The sequence below is a fragment of the Hevea brasiliensis genome, chromosome 15 (assembly GCF_030052815.1).
Source record: "Hevea brasiliensis isolate MT/VB/25A 57/8 chromosome 15, ASM3005281v1, whole genome shotgun sequence".
Taxonomy (NCBI): domain Eukaryota; kingdom Viridiplantae; phylum Streptophyta; class Magnoliopsida; order Malpighiales; family Euphorbiaceae; genus Hevea; species Hevea brasiliensis.
The window spans coordinates 73770664-73789834 of NC_079507.1; the positions used below are offsets into that span (position 1 = coordinate 73770664).

The 19171-nt window shown below is 36.1% G+C and overlaps 2 protein-coding genes across 5 annotated transcripts; one reads left to right on the forward strand and one right to left on the reverse strand.

The window, feature by feature from the left end:
* Window positions 1-719: 719 nt before the first annotated feature.
* Window positions 720-2450, reverse strand: LOC110670860 (probable aspartic proteinase GIP2). The gene has a single exon (XM_021833144.2). The coding sequence runs from the start codon at window positions 2235-2237 to the stop codon at window positions 930-932; it is 1308 nt and encodes a 435-aa protein (XP_021688836.2). The 5' UTR covers window positions 2238-2450; the 3' UTR covers window positions 720-929.
* Window positions 2451-4955: 2505 nt separating this feature from the next.
* Window positions 4956-9074, forward strand: LOC110670938 (dual specificity protein phosphatase 1). 4 transcript variants are annotated; one of them, XM_021833261.2, is made up of 7 exons: window positions 4956-5130; window positions 5314-5570; window positions 5854-6005; window positions 6157-6190; window positions 6966-7086; window positions 7962-8107; window positions 8734-9074. In XM_021833261.2, the coding sequence occupies exons 3-7, from the start codon at window positions 5898-5900 to the stop codon at window positions 8745-8747; spliced, it is 423 nt and encodes a 140-aa protein (XP_021688953.1). In that variant the 5' UTR covers window positions 4956-5130; window positions 5314-5570; window positions 5854-5897; the 3' UTR covers window positions 8748-9074. The 4 variants fall into 4 exon arrangements, with proteins under 4 accessions (XP_021688953.1, XP_057992524.1, XP_057992523.1 ...); XM_058136541.1 differs by having other exon boundaries at window positions 4959-5130; window positions 5314-5601; window positions 6157-6292; XM_021833260.2 differs by having other exon boundaries at window positions 4961-5130; window positions 6157-6292.
* The last annotated feature ends 10097 nt before the right edge of the window (window positions 9075-19171 follow it).

The window sequence follows — 19171 nt, forward strand, 5'->3', positions numbered from 1 at the left end:
ATTTAAGAAGATGCAAATCCTTTATATATATATATATATATATATATATATATATATATATATATATATATATATATATATTCAAATGTGAATATTTCTTTTGAATATTTGTTATTGATACATTAATTAATATATATTTAAAAATTTAATACTACTTCAAATATTATTTAATTATTATACATAAAATTATTGACTTTAATTTATTTAAAGCAAAAATTAAATTTAAATTACATTAAAATTAAATTATATCATAATATTCTAATTTGTTTTAATTATGTAATTTAATTTTTATATAGTTCGATTTGATAACATTAGACTCTACATACCCATAACTTATTTATATTTTATGCATATTAATTAACTTTTGCATGCCCTAATTTCTTGGGTGATGCAGTATATGTAACACGAAAAATGATTTATATAATTAAATTCTTAAAAATAAATAAAAATTAATATAAAATTTTAAAATAAATAAGACTTAATTTTAAATTTAAAATAAAATAAAGTAAAGATAACTTTTATAAAAAAAGCTGTAAGTAACATTACAGTTAATTTTTTTTACAAAGTACTCTTATCATTCAACTGATATATATATATATATATATATATATATATATATATATATATATATATATATATATATATATATATATATATATATATATATAATTTGAGGTACATAATTCGTATCAAATAAGAAGCATCAAAAGCATACATGATACACCAAAGGCAGCCGCTTTATCATGAATATAACATTACATTAATTGGTGAGGCCAGCACTAGCAAATAGCAATCATGCATGGTCTCCTTTTATTATTTTTATTATTTCTTTTTAATAAAAATTGAGTAACAGCCCCAAAATTAAACAGTAAAATATCAAACAAAACAAATAATAATGCAAGAGTAGGATGAGGCTTTCGAAAATCCTCTTAAGCTTTAGAGGTGAAGTCGAAGTTTGCACAAGTTGTTTGTCTAGACAACAAAGAAGAGCTAAACCCAAGCCTTGAAGTGGCAAGATCAAACTGCAGAAGATTGTCCTCCAATTGGTGCCCTCCAATCACTATTGAAGTCCTCGGATTTACACCTCCATCAACGAATCCCAGACATAGCACATCACTATTAGCTTCCACCATTGAGTTGGCACCGACAATCCTCCAGAAAACATTATTGCTCTGCAACACAAGATCAATTGATGGCACATTTGCTCCAAGGCGAGTGCCAAGGATTTTGGTAGAGTTAAAACAAGCCCCGAAAGGTGCCACAGATGCCACTCTTGGGACATCACCCATCTCCTTCGCAAAAGCATTAACAACAGCATTGTAGATTGTTGTCTCCATGACAGTGTAAGGATTAACGGTGCTAATCTTTGTTCCACCGAAGCCTTCCCTGTTAATGGATAGCAATGTTTTATTCAATGGAACAGCTTTTCCATTGATTTTGATAGATTTCACTCCAATGAAATAATCAGAGGAAGGGTCACCTTGAACGAAAGCAGCTGCTGTGCTTACTGGGTTGAGGATCAGTGGTGTATAAGTGAGGGACTCGGAGGCATCGAAATTTGGACGCAAGACATAAGGCCCATCACCGAAGAACACCACACCTTTAGCAGTTGTTGAGGAGCTCAAGCAAATGGCGAACTTCCGGTCAAAGCTAAAGGCAGCAGAAAATTGAGAAGGGAGAGAAACCTTAGTCCTTCCGAGGCCAGCCATACCCTTGACACCACTGGGAAGACCTTCCAAGATGAATTTAGGAGCACAAGTGAAGAGAAATTTAGAAACAGAAACGGATCTACCAGGATTTGATCCATCCGTAGATTGGATAGACACCACATCCTGACCAAGCTCACCATCAGTGCCAATGTTTGTAACCGTGTTGTCAACGAGCAGGGCACATGTGTTGTTGTTGCACCCTGGTCTTGGACTAGAAAAGCACTCGGTTATACAGCCATTTGCGTTAGCAAGTGAACACTGGGCCGAATTGCAGCGTGCAGGTCTATAAGAGGATGACTCATAGCCTTGCTCACAATCAACCCAGAGATACAGGCCACCAAGATCCAGGGTGACATCGACAGGAACGAGAGGGGTTCTTTGGTTGATCTGGGTAAGGTAAAGGAGACTTGATGGGTCTTTTGATACAGGAAGGACTAGTGCTTTGGGCCTGAAGGAAGTTTGCGCAATGGAAGGAGAAATAAGGAAAATGAGGGAACAGAAGAGAAAGAGATTACGAGGGATTGCCATTATTGGAAACTGGAAAGAGAGCTGATGGGTGGAGAAGCACTGGGTTTCAATGTCTATTTATAGTACAAAAAATGAGATATTCTGCAGTTGACAACTCGAGGCTGCTGAATTAACAAGTGGGTGAGGTAAAATTGACCAATGACTAATATATTTGATCCCTTATCCTCTTGCTCTATGGTGTTTTTCTTGCATGGATTTCATTCACAAGGAAGGAAAGCTTTTGATTAAGTTGAAGTTGCCAATTTCAGGGTGGGTAGAATAATATTAAAGTTGGTTTGCCAGTTAAGGCTTCAACCTTCAAGTTTGGGGGCTCAGTTTCTTCTTTCTCTATGGCATCTGGCAAGGTCTCTTTCGGTTAATTGATTGGACTTTCTCTTCGGTTGAGTTTAATGGATTTGGACTTCTATGAGCTGGGCGGGGCCCCCTTGTTTTCGCGTTAATGGTTCAGCAACCTAGCATCTGGCGTCTGCTTTTTTCCGTCATTCAAAGATCTGGAGCTGCTTTCCCTTCCAGAATTCTATCTTAATTAATTTTTTATTATCTCTAACTTTTGTTTTCTGGAAACTCATCATTTTATCTAAATCGAAATTCTCATATTTTCACAAATATTTAATAAGTTTATATAATGCAACAAATGTTTAATACTTTTCATATTTGATCTCTCTTTATAACAAGAGATGAGTGAATCTACCTAGATTTTTATGTGTGATTTCTTTCATCAGAACTCTAATTTAACTACTAACCGATATTGTATGGTGCCTTGAAATCCTTAGATTAACCTAACTTGTTGGAGTAGCATCTTGGGTGCTAAATATCAAATGACAGATGATTTTATACTTTTTGTACTCACTATCGCTCATGCTAGTCATGTATCATTATAATAATCCAGCCTTTTTGTTTAATAATTTTTTACATGAATAGTCTCGCTTTGTGCTCATCCAAAACAAAAAGGAATCACCCATTTAAAGCGACTCATCGGAAGAGATAAACTGAATCCTAGCATACAAGTAGCTCAATTTCAAGGTAACTCTGCATTCAATTATGTTCTATAATACTAGTGCCCTTTGAAGTAAAGCAAAGGCCCAAAGTGGACACAGGAGCCACCTTTGTCATATTCATGCCATTTGCAGCCTTTATATGCTGTGATTGTTGAGAATGTTTCCTCCAAGAAAATTAGATTGTAATACTAAATTGTTTAGTTATTTTTATGTATTATTTATATAAATTTATATTAAAATAAATTAAAATATAATATGCTCAATACTCTCCCAAAGTTTAGCGAATGCCATAAATTCAGCTCTCCAAAGTGGTGTACGGCACAATTGTGCTTATTTTTGTACCTATAAAACCAATCTGGTCCAGAGCCAATTGCTTGCCGTTAATTTTGATAGACATCGCGTTGATGAAATATTCTATGGAGGTGTTTGGTTTACCTGTTGGGTTCAGTTGATAGCTGATAGACACCCAAACAGGTAAATTGTGGTGTTTGGCAAGCTTAAAAAAATACAGCTGATAGCTGATGGGCAACTGATATGATACCCATCATGCGGTTTATCATTCTATTTTTAGAGCTGTTTCTCATCAGCTGATAGCTGATCTGGTTTTATTTTTTATTTTGACCATATTATCCTTTTTTATTTAACTTGAAAATTAATATTTTTAATATTTTTATTTTTTTATTTATAATTTTAATATTTTAATTAATGTATTTCAACTTTGTTAAAATATTTTTTATTAATAACATAAAATATAAAATATTTATTTATATCCAAAAACTTAAAATTAATTATAAATTTTTCTATTAACAATAATAATTATTTTATTATTTTATCTATATTTTTAAAATTATTTAATTATCTTAAAAAATAATTATTTTCTTATTTCAATAATAAAATAAATGATATAATATAAAAGATTAATAATTATATATTTATTTAAATAATATAATATATTAATTTAATAATTATATATTTAATTTAATAATAAAATAAATAATATAATGTAATAAATTTATAATTTTATATTTATTTAAATAATAAAATAAATTATATGATATATACATTTATTAGTCATTTCACATATTAACAGCAACAGCTAAATATAATTTTACCAAACACTTAATATAAAACAACTATCATCAGCTATCAGTTATCGGCTATCAGCTACAAGAATATTATCACCAATATCGATCAGATTCAACAGTTAATCCAAACAGACCCTATGTAAATTATCACCGGGCCGGTTGGAGAGTAGAGGGGTGTACATTAGTGACCTTGAAACCTCAGGGCCAAGAATGGAATCACAATTCACATTGCCAAATGATATCGCACCATTAGAGGAAAATCAATTGCAAGCTTGGTGGGTGGTTGGATGATATAATCGATTTGGGTCACATATTGGAGGGTTGCAAGATCTTTGGTAACGGGGAGAACTAAAGAATCTGGTAAGGAAAGAAAGGGATCTGAGCATTAACTTGGTAAAGAAAATAGACAAAGGAGCAGCAGAGAAGAAACTTGAAGGGGGAGAGAAGGGTGTGGCAGAGTGAGCGTACTGTAGTACGCATAGATCTCATGCGGACGATAAAAAGCGGCGGGTGGATGCAGCTGGATAATCGCTATTGCCACGAAAATGGATAAACCTAGAGGGCTGGGATTACAGTGGAGTTTGCTTAGGCCCATAAGGAAGCCCAAAACGGTTGGATAACCACAAGGAAAACTTTTCCCGCCCCATGAGCTTGAGTTATGTGACCCAACAAGGTCTTTCTTTCATGCATTTTCCTTTCCCGACGAGAATCAATTGCCGCAGCTGGATGTTAAAATAACAGAGAATCACGATCCGCCAACAACATTTTCCCTTGCCCGGATTCTGGGAGGAGATTAACGGAGCTTTGAAAGTAAGCTATGTATCTCGGCTTTCAAATCTGATCAAGAGAAAATAATTAAAAATAAAGATGTGTTTGTAATGGAGCTTTTGATTCTTTTCTTTCCTTTTTCTATTTATCTATTTTTAATTTTGGGGTTATGGAATTTTCTTCTGAAATTTAGGAAGAGTATTTATTTGTTTTTAATGGATACAGAATCATCTGCCCTTTGTTTTCAATTCCAATTTACAAAATCGTCTTCTATCCTACCTGTTCAACATCTTGCCATTTTCTTCGATTCCAATCAAAGCTAATGATTCAAAACCAAAAACGACAGCTTTTTGGTGGGTTTCGGTGCCTGAGCGAAAATCAAGCAGACCCTAAAATGCCTTAATTGCACAAGGTAAAGTTGAGATCGAGCTTCACATTGACGAGAAAGAGCAAAGAGACTTCGCTTGGGGGTTTCCTTGGAGGTAGGCCATTGAACTGAATTGGAATCACGGGGTAATTGACCCACTTGTTGCCGACTGTATAGGTTATATATATATATATAAAGTTTTGTAATTGAATTGAAGTGGTCGTTAACCTGTGAAATTGTATTCATGTTGCTACCTCTGATTTTCTTTTTCATGCATGATATTCTAAAATTCTGTAGTATTTATTCCTTCCATGTGTTAATTGGTGTTCCATGTGAGAAACATGTGTGAGACAAGGATGCAATTCTTAATTCTTAACAGTGTTATGCCTTTCTTGAAGGAGAAATCTTGAAGACGAGTTTAGAAGTTTTGTTCTTCCTAGTAATGGATAGTGTTGACGATTTAATTAAGAACCAAATAGCTGCACTTTGGCGAGTTATAAATTTGACAAGATGCGTTAAGGAGGACAACATCCCATGCCAAATTGAACAGGTAATTGTACTTGGAATTGATGTTTAATTATTCAATGTATCATTGGTTCCTTATTCATTGACGCTTTGGTTTTAAGTTTCCTTTCATCGTATTAGGCTGGATTTTGCTTCTTTTTTTGTAAATTTTTTTTATAATAATTTTTATTTTTTAGGGCCTCTTCTTGGGTTCTGTTGGTGCTGCTAATAATAAGGATATACTGAAAAGCAAGAATATTACACACATCTTAACAGTGGCTAATACTTTGGCTCCTGCTTATCAAAATGATTTTATATATAAAGTCATTGGAGGTATGATTCATCTTTTTACCGATGAACATTATTTCTTTTGAATGCACAATGCCTCAGACTTATGATATTCTACATCATGCTTATTCAGGTATAATTTTTTAAAATTGCTTTCCTCTCTTAAAAAAAAGAAAAAAAATTCCCTTCATTCTGTAGTCAACTTCTTGCATTGGGAAGTTAAATTTCAACTCAGGTGGTAGTTTAGTATGAGGTTAATAAGAGGTGATTATTACCCTTGTAACTTTTAACCCCTCATTAATGGTGTTTAGATACTTAAAGAGATTGTGTTAACTTTTCACCTTATTAATATTTTTATCTTCTTTAGGGGTTAAATATTATCCTTGGGGGATTAGGTTTATAATTACCCTCTTTAAAACTTAAAAGCTACAAGAGTAACATTTGACCCTTTATTTTTTAACTTTATACCAAACACATTCTTAGTTGTAATGTTCTTTAGCTTTGCCACAATGTTTTGCTATTAATTGTATATATTTATGATTCCATCTATATTTTGTTCCATTTATATTTCTTAAAGTATTTCCTACCTTGTTTTTAATAACATTTGAGTATCAAGATTTAGGAGTGCTTCTTGTTTGCCATTTGTCATTGCATAAAATCTTATTGAGGTTCTATAAATAAAACCCACTATAACTTGATGGTGTTCTTTGTGAGGTAGTTGCGGATAAAGAAGACTCAAATTTGAGACAATACTTTGATGAGTGCTTCAATTTTATTGACGAAGCAAAAAGACAGGGTGGCGGTGTTTTGGTTCATTGCTTTGTTGGAAGATCCAGAAGGTGATTCCTCTTTCCCTACCTATGACACTTGCATTCTAGGACTCTGTTCTTATTCTTGCTACTGAAGTGATCTGGCATATCAATCATCTGTGAAGTATTGCTCTGGAATTCATTGGTAAATGGCTTTAGCTCCAAAACTGAACAATGCTCTGACACCTGAAGATGAGAATCCTAATTCATTAAATGCAATTTTGGCTTATACAACTTGTTTGTTGAACCATACACTTCAAGTTTAAGGCGTGTGGTACTTTGGTACATGTGTTAGGCCTTGTGCCCTATGTTACAATTGTGATTTTTCAATTCTGATCTGAAGGGTTTATGGGAGAATTAATACTTTGTTTTGATTGGTCCTATTGTTACACCTGGAGTTCAATTGCAAATTCAAGATTGAATTAGAAATATGCTAATCTCTACATGAAATGTAGCATTAATGGACATCTTGCAAGTAACATCAACTTTGGGTGGCAATGATACAGAAAAGAAGTGAGCAATGGAGTTAGTAATGATAAATGCTTGAACACATTAAGTGTGGTGCGAATTTTATGAGAGATATCCAGGCCCTAGGGGGCCGGGCATCTTTTTGGTTGGGACCTAAAAGATACCTCATAAGATATACCCTAACTTTGTGAATTTTCTTATTATTTATTCATCTTAATTTGTGAATTTTCTTATTATTTATTCATCTTAATTTACCATTCTTGTTTCCTATATTATGAAGATTTCATTGATTAAAGCTTCTTTTGACACGAGCATTTTATGCCTTTCAAGAAAGAATATGCTATGATTAATATTTTGCCTCTTTAAATTTTAAAAGTTGGAATACAGATATGTAGTGCTTTGTTCTTAGCTTCAAATTTATTTGTCTTGGCTATCAGCGTGACAATTGTTGTTGCCTATCTGATGAAAAAGCATGGCATGAGCGTATCCCAAGCTCTCGAATATGTGAGGAATAGACGACCTCAGGCTGCTCCCAACTCAGGTTTCATCTCACAATTGCTGGACTTTGAGAAATCTCTTCAAGGTGCATCATCCTGTATACTTCTTCATACATTTATTTGCAAATTGTACTTAAATTAGACATCATATGAAACATTGAAGAGGACAATGTAACACTGCTATGTGGATTTTATGATCTTCAAACATTGTTTTGTTTTAATTATCTTCTCATACGATTAACATCTCTCTGACCTAGTTGAAAGCTTTGAATCAAACGCCAGTATGTCATTCTTGTTGTGGAAACAAAACTTTCTGTTGCAGAGATAACTAACCCTTTATCCTGGAACAGTAGATAGGGTTTTTTTTATGTGGAGCTTCATTAAAACCAACAACATTGGTTTATTTCTTTGATTATTACTTTTTGCATTAACCAGCATATGAAGCTAAATGACTACTTTAATTTTGATTAATTTCTCAAAATGTTAGCACTTTTCCAAACTTGCACTTCCGAAATTTACATTTGTGATCCAAGCTATGACTCTGTGATTCACTATTTATGACTTTGTGCTGTACGCATCTGATTTGTGCTTTGTGACTTGGTTTTCTGCGTATAGATACATTATTCCTATGGGATTTGTCGCCCATGTTACACGATTTTTCATTTGTCAATTCCCTTTCAACCCTAACCAACTTTGCAATTTGTTTTGCCAGGCCTCCCATCATAATAACAAACAAGGATGAGAAGGGCGTAGAAAGGCTTAGCACTGGAGGATTCTGCATTTGATTCTTATTGGGAAAATGCAGCAATTATCTGCCCAAAAAAAAAAAAAAGCCATGGTATAAACTTCAAATGCACTGGTTATTATGTAAAATATATATATATATATAAACCTCCATTTTCTGTTGTAGTAACAGTATTTGGACCATTCTATCCTTGTATCACTGTAAAACAAAATTGTTTTCTTCTTTGACAGTAGGTACCATTTGTGCAACAGGTGTCATGCTTTTTTATTTTTTAATTTCTATTTACTTTCCTCATTAAATTTTTTTCATTTAAACCTAATGGCGTGTCACCTTTCCTTTTTAAGCAATGCGAAGTGTTTTTTTTTTTCCTTTTCAATTAAATATAATTACTTTTATTTATTATAATTTTAATAATTTTATTATATTTAGAGGGTATTTATGTTAATTTAAAATTAATTTATAAACTCTAAAAATAAATTTATCTATTTATTTATAATATTTTTTAAACTCAACGATTGAGTTTATAAGTTAAAAAAGGTTAAGAATGTTTAGCATTTTATTTTGATATTTATAAGTTATTTTAATTAAGTATTTTATTTTATTATTATTTTTTAATTTTTAAAATATCACTATTTTTTATTTAATATTATTTTATTATTTTAATCATAAATATATTTATAAGTTATTTTTATTAAACACATTAATTATTTATTTATAAATTATTTTCATTTAATTTTTAAAATTTTATCGTATATTTTATTTAATATTATTTTTAATTATTTTAATAATAAATATATTTATAAATTTTTTTATTAAATATATAATTATTTATTAGTTAATTATAAATATTTTTAATTAAACATATAATTATTTAAAATTTTAAATACTATTATAAGTTTCAATTAACTTATAAGTTCTAAGTATTTATAACCTAAACTAAATACCTTTTTAATGTTTAACTTGATTTAATTTAATTATTAAAATTATATTACTCATTTGATAGAGTTAGGTTTGTGTCTTTATTTTATATTAAAAATTGTTTGATTATTAAAATTATTTTAATTATGTCAAAATCATTAAAACATCATTTTAATTTTTTTAAAAATAAAAATAATATAAAATATCATAATATTTTATTATTACTTTTATTATTATTATTAAAATGTATGTTTCATAATACTATTCTTGGTATAGTGTTGTATAATTATTTTATTTTATGTACTAAAACAAAAAGGATGGGCACGGGCACTCTTTCTCTAACAACTACATAATATTATTTTTAGCGAAATTTATTATTTAGTCTCACTATTTTAATAAAATTAATTATTTGATCTATGTATTTTGAAAAATATACTATTTAATCTTTGTATTTTACTTTCATTAAACTATTTAGTCATTTCGTCAAAATTTTAGTTGTTTATGCTATTCAAACTACTATTTAGTTCCTTTATTTTCAAAAACTTAATTAGTTAATCCCTATATTTTTAAAAATACTATTATTTAGTCCTTTTATTTTAGTTAAACTAATTAGTTGGTCAATGTATTTTGAAAAATATAGCATTTTGAAAAATGTATTGTTAGATAAAAATAAAAATTTTACTATTTGGAGACTAAATCTGAATTTACATATTTTTTTTAAAATTTCCAATTCATTGGATATCATTTTTATATTTTTACTACTTAGAAATAATTTTCCTTTATTACTTACAATTTAAGTAAACTGATTAATTTTTTTATGTAGACAATTTATAGAATTTTTAAAAATAGATGAAAACAAAGAGAGAATGAGGAGGAGAAGGGTGTGAGCGTGAAGGAGAAGCAACATCGAGAGATAAAAATAAGAAAAGATAAGAGAGAAATAAGAGGAAGAGGATTAGAGTAATTTAGATATAAAAAATAATTATGGCACTAAATAGTTAATAGAGTCAAATTACAGGGACTAACTAATGTATTTTTCTAAAATATAAAAACTAACTAATTAGTTTTACTAAAATAGAGGGACTAAATAGTAGTTTGATTAGTATTGACTAACGGAACAATTAACAGAGGGACTAAATAGTATAACGAAGGCAAAATAAAGAGACTAAATAATATATTTTTTAAAATATAAGGATTAAATAATTAATTTTATTAAAATATAGAAACTAAGTAATAATTTATCCTTATTTTTAATAAAGATTGGTATTTGAAGGGACATTTTTGTCACGACCCAACCTATGGGCCGGATCGGCACTAAGACCTAGGCCAGCCTAAAGCCCCCGAGGCCCGTAGTAAGCCTAACTGTTCATTAACCCAACTCTAAGGCCCATTTGGGCCCAATTTCAAGAAAACAAACGGACAGAGTCCGGCCATAAAATGGACTTACCAACGGGGAGTTTTCGACTCACCCGACCTGTAAACACAATATATAGTCAATTGGGGAGCTCAGCTCACCCTCCACATACTCATCAACATAATAATAAATGGGAGCTCAGCTCCCTCATCCAATCCATCAAACATGCATAGCATATTAAGTTTACATGTCCCAAAATAATAATTTAGTTTACAGACCCAAATCAAATAAACATTTCTAACACATGCGAAAATTCTAAGATTTACCAAGTTTATACAAACAGTAATAATTGACCTGCGAGGGAGAAAGCAGGTTAACCTCAAAAAAATATCCTCCTGTGGCCTGTAAAAATTTTTGAACAGGAGTGAGCGTTCGACTCAGAGAGTAAAATATCAATTTTAACCATAATCTCTATAACTATCTAGTACTAATGCAACCTGTGGAGTGAAATGCAACAGCAACAACATTTTCACATCATAACATCAAAAAGGTAATTTGGAGCACTCACGCACCCTGTAGCATCAATCGTAATATATGGGAGCTGATCCCCTATACAGCTCTCTTAAATCCAACCTGGTGCCAGCGAAGAACTCAAGCCGGACTTTCGCTTAATAAACCAAATCGAGGGTCCCAGCGAAGAACTCAAGCCGTGACTACCCCTCGAAGGATCGGGTTCCCAGCGAAGAACTCAAGCCGTGACTACCCGTCCTATCCATAGTCCACACCACATCACACGCACGCCTACGCACGCACACTGCTCCAAATTACCACAACAACATCATGGCACTTTAACAGTTATCAATGCATCATAAATCGTGCCTAGAGTTTAACTACATAAATATATGCATATAAGTGATGCATGGGCATGCTGAACATATAATAATATCGAAATTACAATTAAAATTAATATTTTACTCACAGACTTGACGGTGGTCACTGAGGCGGCTGGGCGGAGGAAGAAGGCTGTCCCGGCTCACCTGACAATTTTATTACAATCATTTAATAAATCTGACTCAATACAAACAAAGAAAAAAGACCAATACGTCCTAAGTCGTGCCGAAAATCCGGCAGAGTCTCCCCTATACCTAGGACCTACCCAACCTGCAAAATGGCTCAAAACACACTTCTATATTTACAATCCATATATCCACAGCTCAATCATATCACACAGCCCCTCCTGGGCCCATCAAATCAGTCATCCATCACAATACGTAAAATTTCAATTTAGTCCTTATTATTGATCATTTTGCAAAAACTGCCCAAACAAGCTCTAAAAATTCTAAAACTTTGCCCCGCGGTCCTTAGCAATATTATTAAGCTATTGCAAAAAGGATCGTAATTTTCTAAGCTACCACGAATATTTTATGGATTTTTAATCCTATTTAAGCACTAGAAAATTACGAAAAAACAAGGTTCGGGTTTACCTTTGCCGATTCCGACTTCGGGAACGCACTCGGGACGTCTGACAATGGGGGGCTAGCCAAAACCTCGGTCCAATTCGGAGACTTTTTAGATGGCGGTGCATGCAGTAGGGATTTCGCAGACCCGGTCAACTGTCGAATTTCAGCGAATCGAGGATACCTACACGAAGCCCATAACACGGGGGTTAGTACATAAATTTTTCAGAATTTTCTAAGCTCATTAAATGCTCGGAAAAACACTGCGAAGTTCCGTGGGACCCATCGAAAAACGGTGTCGGAAAAATTTGAAATTTATGTTGCCGCGAAGCTCTCGACGAGTGGAGCGTGCTGGTACCCTCGGTTTTCTCGTGGGATTCACGGTTTTCGAGAAATCTAGCCCAAAAGTCGAAATGGGCTAAAAACTTCCCGAGCAAAAATTGGACAAACCGCTCGATGGATTTCGGCGTTCTTGGTGTCTATGGAAAGTTCTCACCGAGTAGATGATTTTAGACACAAGACTCGGTTCAATTGGTGGCCGGATCGGCCGGATTTTGGCGGGGAAGTCGAAACGCGCAGCGAGGAGAAATTACGCGGTTCCGGCCGTTTTAGGCGGCCAGGCTGGCGGGTGGCGGTGGCGGGCCGGGTGGGGGTGGGGAGGTGGTGGCAGGGGAGGGAGGAGAGAGAAAAGAGAGAGAAAAGGGAGAGGGAACGACGCGCGCGGGGAAGAAAAAGGGAAGGGAGCCGATCCGATTCGACCGGTCCGATCCGGTCCGGTTCGATTCGGTCGGTTCGATTCGAAATACAAAATTTTGAATTTTTACTCTGCCTCGGGACCAAAAACGAGGTCCAAAAATTTCGAAAAAATTCCAAAAAACTCAGAAAAATACGTAGACTCCAAATATATTTTTAGTTTTGCCACGTGGTCTTTAAATTAATTTTTAAAAATCATCAAAGTTTATATTTTTGGAAAATCGAACCCGATTTTTAAAATCCGAAAAATCTCAAAAAAATTCCTATAATTTAAATAAAATTAAAATACCAAAAATGCTCATAAAATTTAAAATTTTGGGGTGTTACATTCTTCCCCCCTTACAGAAAATTCATCCTCGAATTTTACACAAGGCAGAATAAAGTACATGATTATACATTGAACAAATAAGGGTACTTGCTACGCATGTCCCGTTCTGACTCCCAGGTGCACTCTTCCACTGACTGACTCCTCCACAAAACCTTAACCATAGGGATCTGTTTGGATCTCAGCTGTCTCACTTGGCAGTCCACTATGGCTATAGGCTGCTCCTCAAATGTCAAGTTCTCCTTTAGCTCTATCACATCCGGCTGTAGTACATGAGAAGGATCGGGAATGTATTTCCTGAGCATGGAGATGTGAAACACGGGATAAACGTGAGAGAGGTTGGGTGGTAGCTCCAACCGGTAGGCAACTGCTCCAACTCTATCAGTAACCTCAAAAGGTCCAATATACCGAGGTGCCAACTTGCCCTTCTTTCCAAATCTCATGACTCCCTTCATTGGAGAAACCTTCAAAAATACATAGTCGCCACAAAGAAACTCCACATCCCTCCGTCTGTCCGTGCATAACTCTTACGCCTCACGAAAAGTTTTCAGTCATTCCTTGATTAAAGGAATTACCTCTGAAGTGTACTGCACTAGGTCTACATCATGCACCTTCGCTTCCCCCATTTCTGTCCAACACAGAGGAGACCTACATTTTCTTCCATATAGTGCCTCATAGGGTGCCATCCCTATGCTAGAGTGATAACTGTTGTTATAGGCAAACTCCACCAAAGCTAGCTACTCATCCCATTGACCTCCAAAATCCAAAACACTCATGCGAAGCATGTCTTCCAGTGTTTGGATTGTCCTTCATCAGTCTGCATGCGAGGGTGAAAAGCCGCATGAAGTTCAATCGTGTGCCAAGTGCCTCCCGCAACTTTCTCCAAAACCGAGAAATGGCGGGGCCCTCTGTCAGATATTATGGAAGCCGGAACTCCATGCAATCTGACTATTTCTCGAATGTAGAGCCGGGTATACTGTGCCACAGAATATGTAGTCTTCACAGGTAAGAAGTGAGCTGATTTGGTCAAGCGGTCTACAATTACCCATATCGAATCATATCCTCGCGTGGTACGAGGTAACCCAGTCACAAAATCCATAGTGATCATTTCCCACTTCCATTCTGGGATAGGGAGCTCTTGCAGCTTCCCTGACGGTCTCTGGTATTCAAACTTCACCTTCTGACAAGTCAAGCACTTGGACACAAAGTCTACTATGTCTCTCTTCATGCCATTCCACCAATAGCTATCTTTCACATCGTGGTACATCTTGCTGGAACCTGGGTGGACATTGTACAGTGTGTAGTGTGCCTCTCGCATGATTTCATTCCTGAGGTTGTCCACATCGGGCACACATATCCTAGAACCATGCACTAGGGCGCCATCATTGGCAAATCCAAACTCACCACCTTCACCTTGCTGTACTCTTTCTATGATCTTCATCAATTGTTGGTCTCTGTGCTGGGAAACTCTAACTCTATCTCTCAAGTCTGGCCTCACTGAAAAATGAGCCAACAATACCCCCTCATCTGAAAGATCTAGGATTAAACCTTGATCCATCAACTCATGTACCTCCTGAATCAATGGTCTCTTCTCTGCTGAAATGTGCGCCAAACTACCAGAAGATTTTCTTCTCAAAGCATCTGCTACTACATTGGCCTTCCCAGGGTGGTACTGGATGGTGTAATCATAGTCTTTCAGAAGCTCCATCCATCTCCTCTGTCTCAAGTTTAAATCTCTTTGTTGGAAGATGTACTTCAAACTCTTGTGGTCGGTGTATATCTCGCACACTTCACCATACAGGTAGTGTCTCCAGATTTTTAGTGCAAAGACTACAGCCGCCATTTCCAAATCATGGGTGGCGTAGTTCTGCTCATGCCTCTTCAGCTGCCTTGAAGCATAAGCCACTACCTTTCCATTCTGCATCAAAACACACCCTAGGCCAACTCTGGAGGCGTCACAGTACACGGTGTATCCTTCACCACTCATAGGTAGTGTCAACACAAGGGCAGTGGTTAGACACTCCTTAAGCTTCTGGAAACTCTCCTCACAATCATCTGTCCAAATGAATGGAACATTCTTCCTGGTCAATTTAGTTAGGGGAGCCGCTATCCTGGAGAAATCTTGCACAAAACGCCTATAGTAGCCAGCTAGACCCAGAAAACTTCGCACCTCAGTGACTGTTGTAGGCCTAAGCCAATCAGTTACAGCTTCAATTTTCTTGGGATCCACTTGAATACCTTTACTAGAAACCATGTGTCCCAAGAATGAGATGCTTTCTAGCCAAAATTCACATTTCAAAAATTTGGCATATAGCTGGTGCTCCCTCAAAGTCTGCAACACCATCCTCAAGTGCCACACATGCTCTTCCTCGGTCTGAGAGTATACCAAAATGTCATCTATGAATACGATGACAAAACGGTCCAAAAATGGCTTGAACACCCTGTTCATCAAGTCCATGAAGGCTGCTGGTGCATTAGTGAGTCCAAAAGACATCACCAAGAACTCATAATGACCATATCTTGTCCTGAATGCCATTTTGGACACGTCCTCATTCCTGATTCTCAACTGATGGTAGCCTGATCGCAGGTCTATCTTGGAAAAGAATCTAGCTCCTTGGAGCTGATCAAACAGGTCATCGATCCGAGGAAGTGGATATTTATTCTTCACAGTCACCTTGTTCAGCTGTCTGTAGTCAATACACAACCTCAATGACCCATCCTTCTTTCTCACAAATAGAACAGGAGCACCCCAGGGTGAAGTGCTCGGACGTATGAAACCCTTGTTCAAAAGCTCCTGTAGTTGCTCCTTTAACTCTTTCAATTCTGCTGGTGCCATCCTGTAAGGTGGCATTGATATGGGGTTTGTACCTGGCACAACATCAATGCAAAACTCTATTTCCCTTCCTGGTGGCAACCCAGGAAGCTCCTCTGGGAAGACATCCATAAATTCTCTGACAACAGGAACATTTTCCATGCTGACACCTTCTACAGATGTATCTCTCACCAATGCCAAATACCCTTGGCATCCACGCCTCAACATTTTTCTAGCGCTAATTGCTGACACCAAATTATATGGAGCCACGCTCCTGTCACCATCAAAGCTAAACTCTTCCACACCAGGTATGTGGAAATACACCTTTTTGTTCCTACAGTCTAAAGTAGCATAATGAGTTGCCAACCAATCTATCCCCAAAATTACATCAAAATCCATTACTGGTAGAGGAACCAAGTTTGCTGGGAGGATCTTTCCATCCATTACCACTGGGCTACCCGGAAAAACCATGTCTACATCTATGTTGTCACTAAGTGGGGTAGCTACCGACAAAGGACATCCTAAGGTTGTAGGGTTTCTACCCAACCTCCTGGCAAACACAGGAGAGAAAAATGAGTGCGTAGCACCCGGATCTATCAAAACACGAGCCTCATAAGAACAGACCAGAAGAATACCTGCCACAACTGCATTGGAAGCCTGAGCATCCTGGTGGGTCAGGGTGAAAACCCGAGCTTGACCCCTACCCTGAGTGGCAGAACCCTGATATTGGCTTCTACCTCCTGATCTGCCTCCAAATCCACGTCCCTCTTGTCCTCGGCCCTGTTGGCCGCTGAACTGAAGCATACTCCTGAACCCATCAAACAAGGTCCTGAATGTCCTCTTCCACACTGTGCACAAGGTGCCAAGGAGGATCCTGAACCAGACCCAGAACTACTGTACCCTGAACTGTGACCACTGCTGGATCCGTATCCAGGTCTAAATTCTCGAGGTTTGTGTCTAAAACCACTCTTCTTGTTCCTGCTTTTTTCTCTGTAATTACTCTGGCCACCACTGTCCGGAGTACCCATGGAAGGGACACCTGAGGAACCCTCTGCTCTGTTTTTCTTTGCTCTTCATTTGTCATCATGACATAGCTAATCTCAATCATGCGCTCGATCAACCACCACATCAAAAGACTGATTAGACATCATGGCCAGGTTCGCATACCTCCTGTCAAGCCCCTTTAAGAATCTCTTCACCTTCATAGTTTCTGTAGCTATTGCTGCAGGGGCATATCTGCTCAATTCCAAAAATTCTGTAGCATATTCATCTACAGACCTGTCATTCTGTCTTAAGGCCTCAAAGGCCCACTGCTTCTGATCTCTGAAGCTTTCTGGCACAAACCGATTAATAAAAAGTTCCACAAACTGAGCCCATGTCAAACCCTCCATCCGGGGTAACACGTAGTCATTCATCCATTGTCTAGGCATAGGCCCCATGACATCTCGCATACACTCTATCGGTCTTCTATCAGTCAATCAGTAATTACATTCTGCCTGTCTGCAGGAATCTAAAAACCGATATGCATCGTCTGACACATCATAAGTTCCAGGCACCAACTTCTTGAAATTAATTATCTGTTTATAAGGTTCCCCTCTTGGTGCGGTGGACTGCTGCTGCTGTGGAGGGTGGACCATATACTGCGCCATCATGTCGATGGTTCTCTGTAACCCAGCTAGAGTAGCTGCCATGGGGTCCATGGGACCCTGTGCCATAAAGGACTGATCTCAGATCGGGGTGGCTGCTCCTCTACTTGAGCAGCTCTAGGCCTCCTACCCCGCCTCCTCGGGGCAGGCGCCTCATCCTGTGTCGACACCTCGTCAGGCACATCTGGTTCTGGTGCAGTGGCAGCTCTCCTACTTCTACGCATTTTTGATGTGACTAATCCGCAAGTATACGGGTCGTCTCAAGTAATAAAGTGATGAATCAAGTATCGTTCCCACGAGGATTTGCTGTTTGATTACTAAACTATGGATGAAGCGATTATTTGGGCTAATGATTAATGAATAAATGGTAAATGTAAATGAGCAAGGTAAACTGATTAATCTAATTGAAATGGGTAAAGAGCAAACAAATAAATTCTAATTCTAGTTTGCAATTAAACTGAAATTAACAATGGGTAATTTAAACGAAAGTCTAATTATGGTAAAAGAAGTGATTCCAGAGTTGGGGGTTTATGCATAAATTAATTGGGATTTGTCTTGGGCATTCCAATTTTTTAGGGAAAAAATAGAGTTTGAAGGAAATTGATTCTAAATCCCTTTAATATCTTTTTCAAGCATATCAAAGTGTATTCTAAAATAACCAAACCTACTTTCGTATGTATTTAATTATTTTAAAACCCATTAAGTTTTGTAACCAATAATTAATTCCTCTTAAAGTCCTAGTTTATTTCTAAATCTAGGTGATTTTAAGTTCCAATCCTTGATTAACTATCAATGACTTTCACCTTTCGGTCCTTCAATCAAAGATTAACACAATACCCAATGGGTACCAACATTAGGCAAGTAAATCAAGCACACAAGGAAGGAATCAAAACCCATATTTATGTAAAATAAGGAAATACCCAATCCAAATCCACAAATTAATCTAAAACATATTTCCCAACTCTGAAATCTAAGGAAATTACTCACTCATTATGGTATTTACAAGAAATATAGATGGAAGAATAAAGAAAAGCATGATAAAAGGACTGAAATAGGAAAACCCAGGTGGAAGAACCAAGGTCTCTGGTTTCTGGAGCTCCAAACTCGTGCAGCTCCTCTTCCTCCAGAGAATGGCGTCTT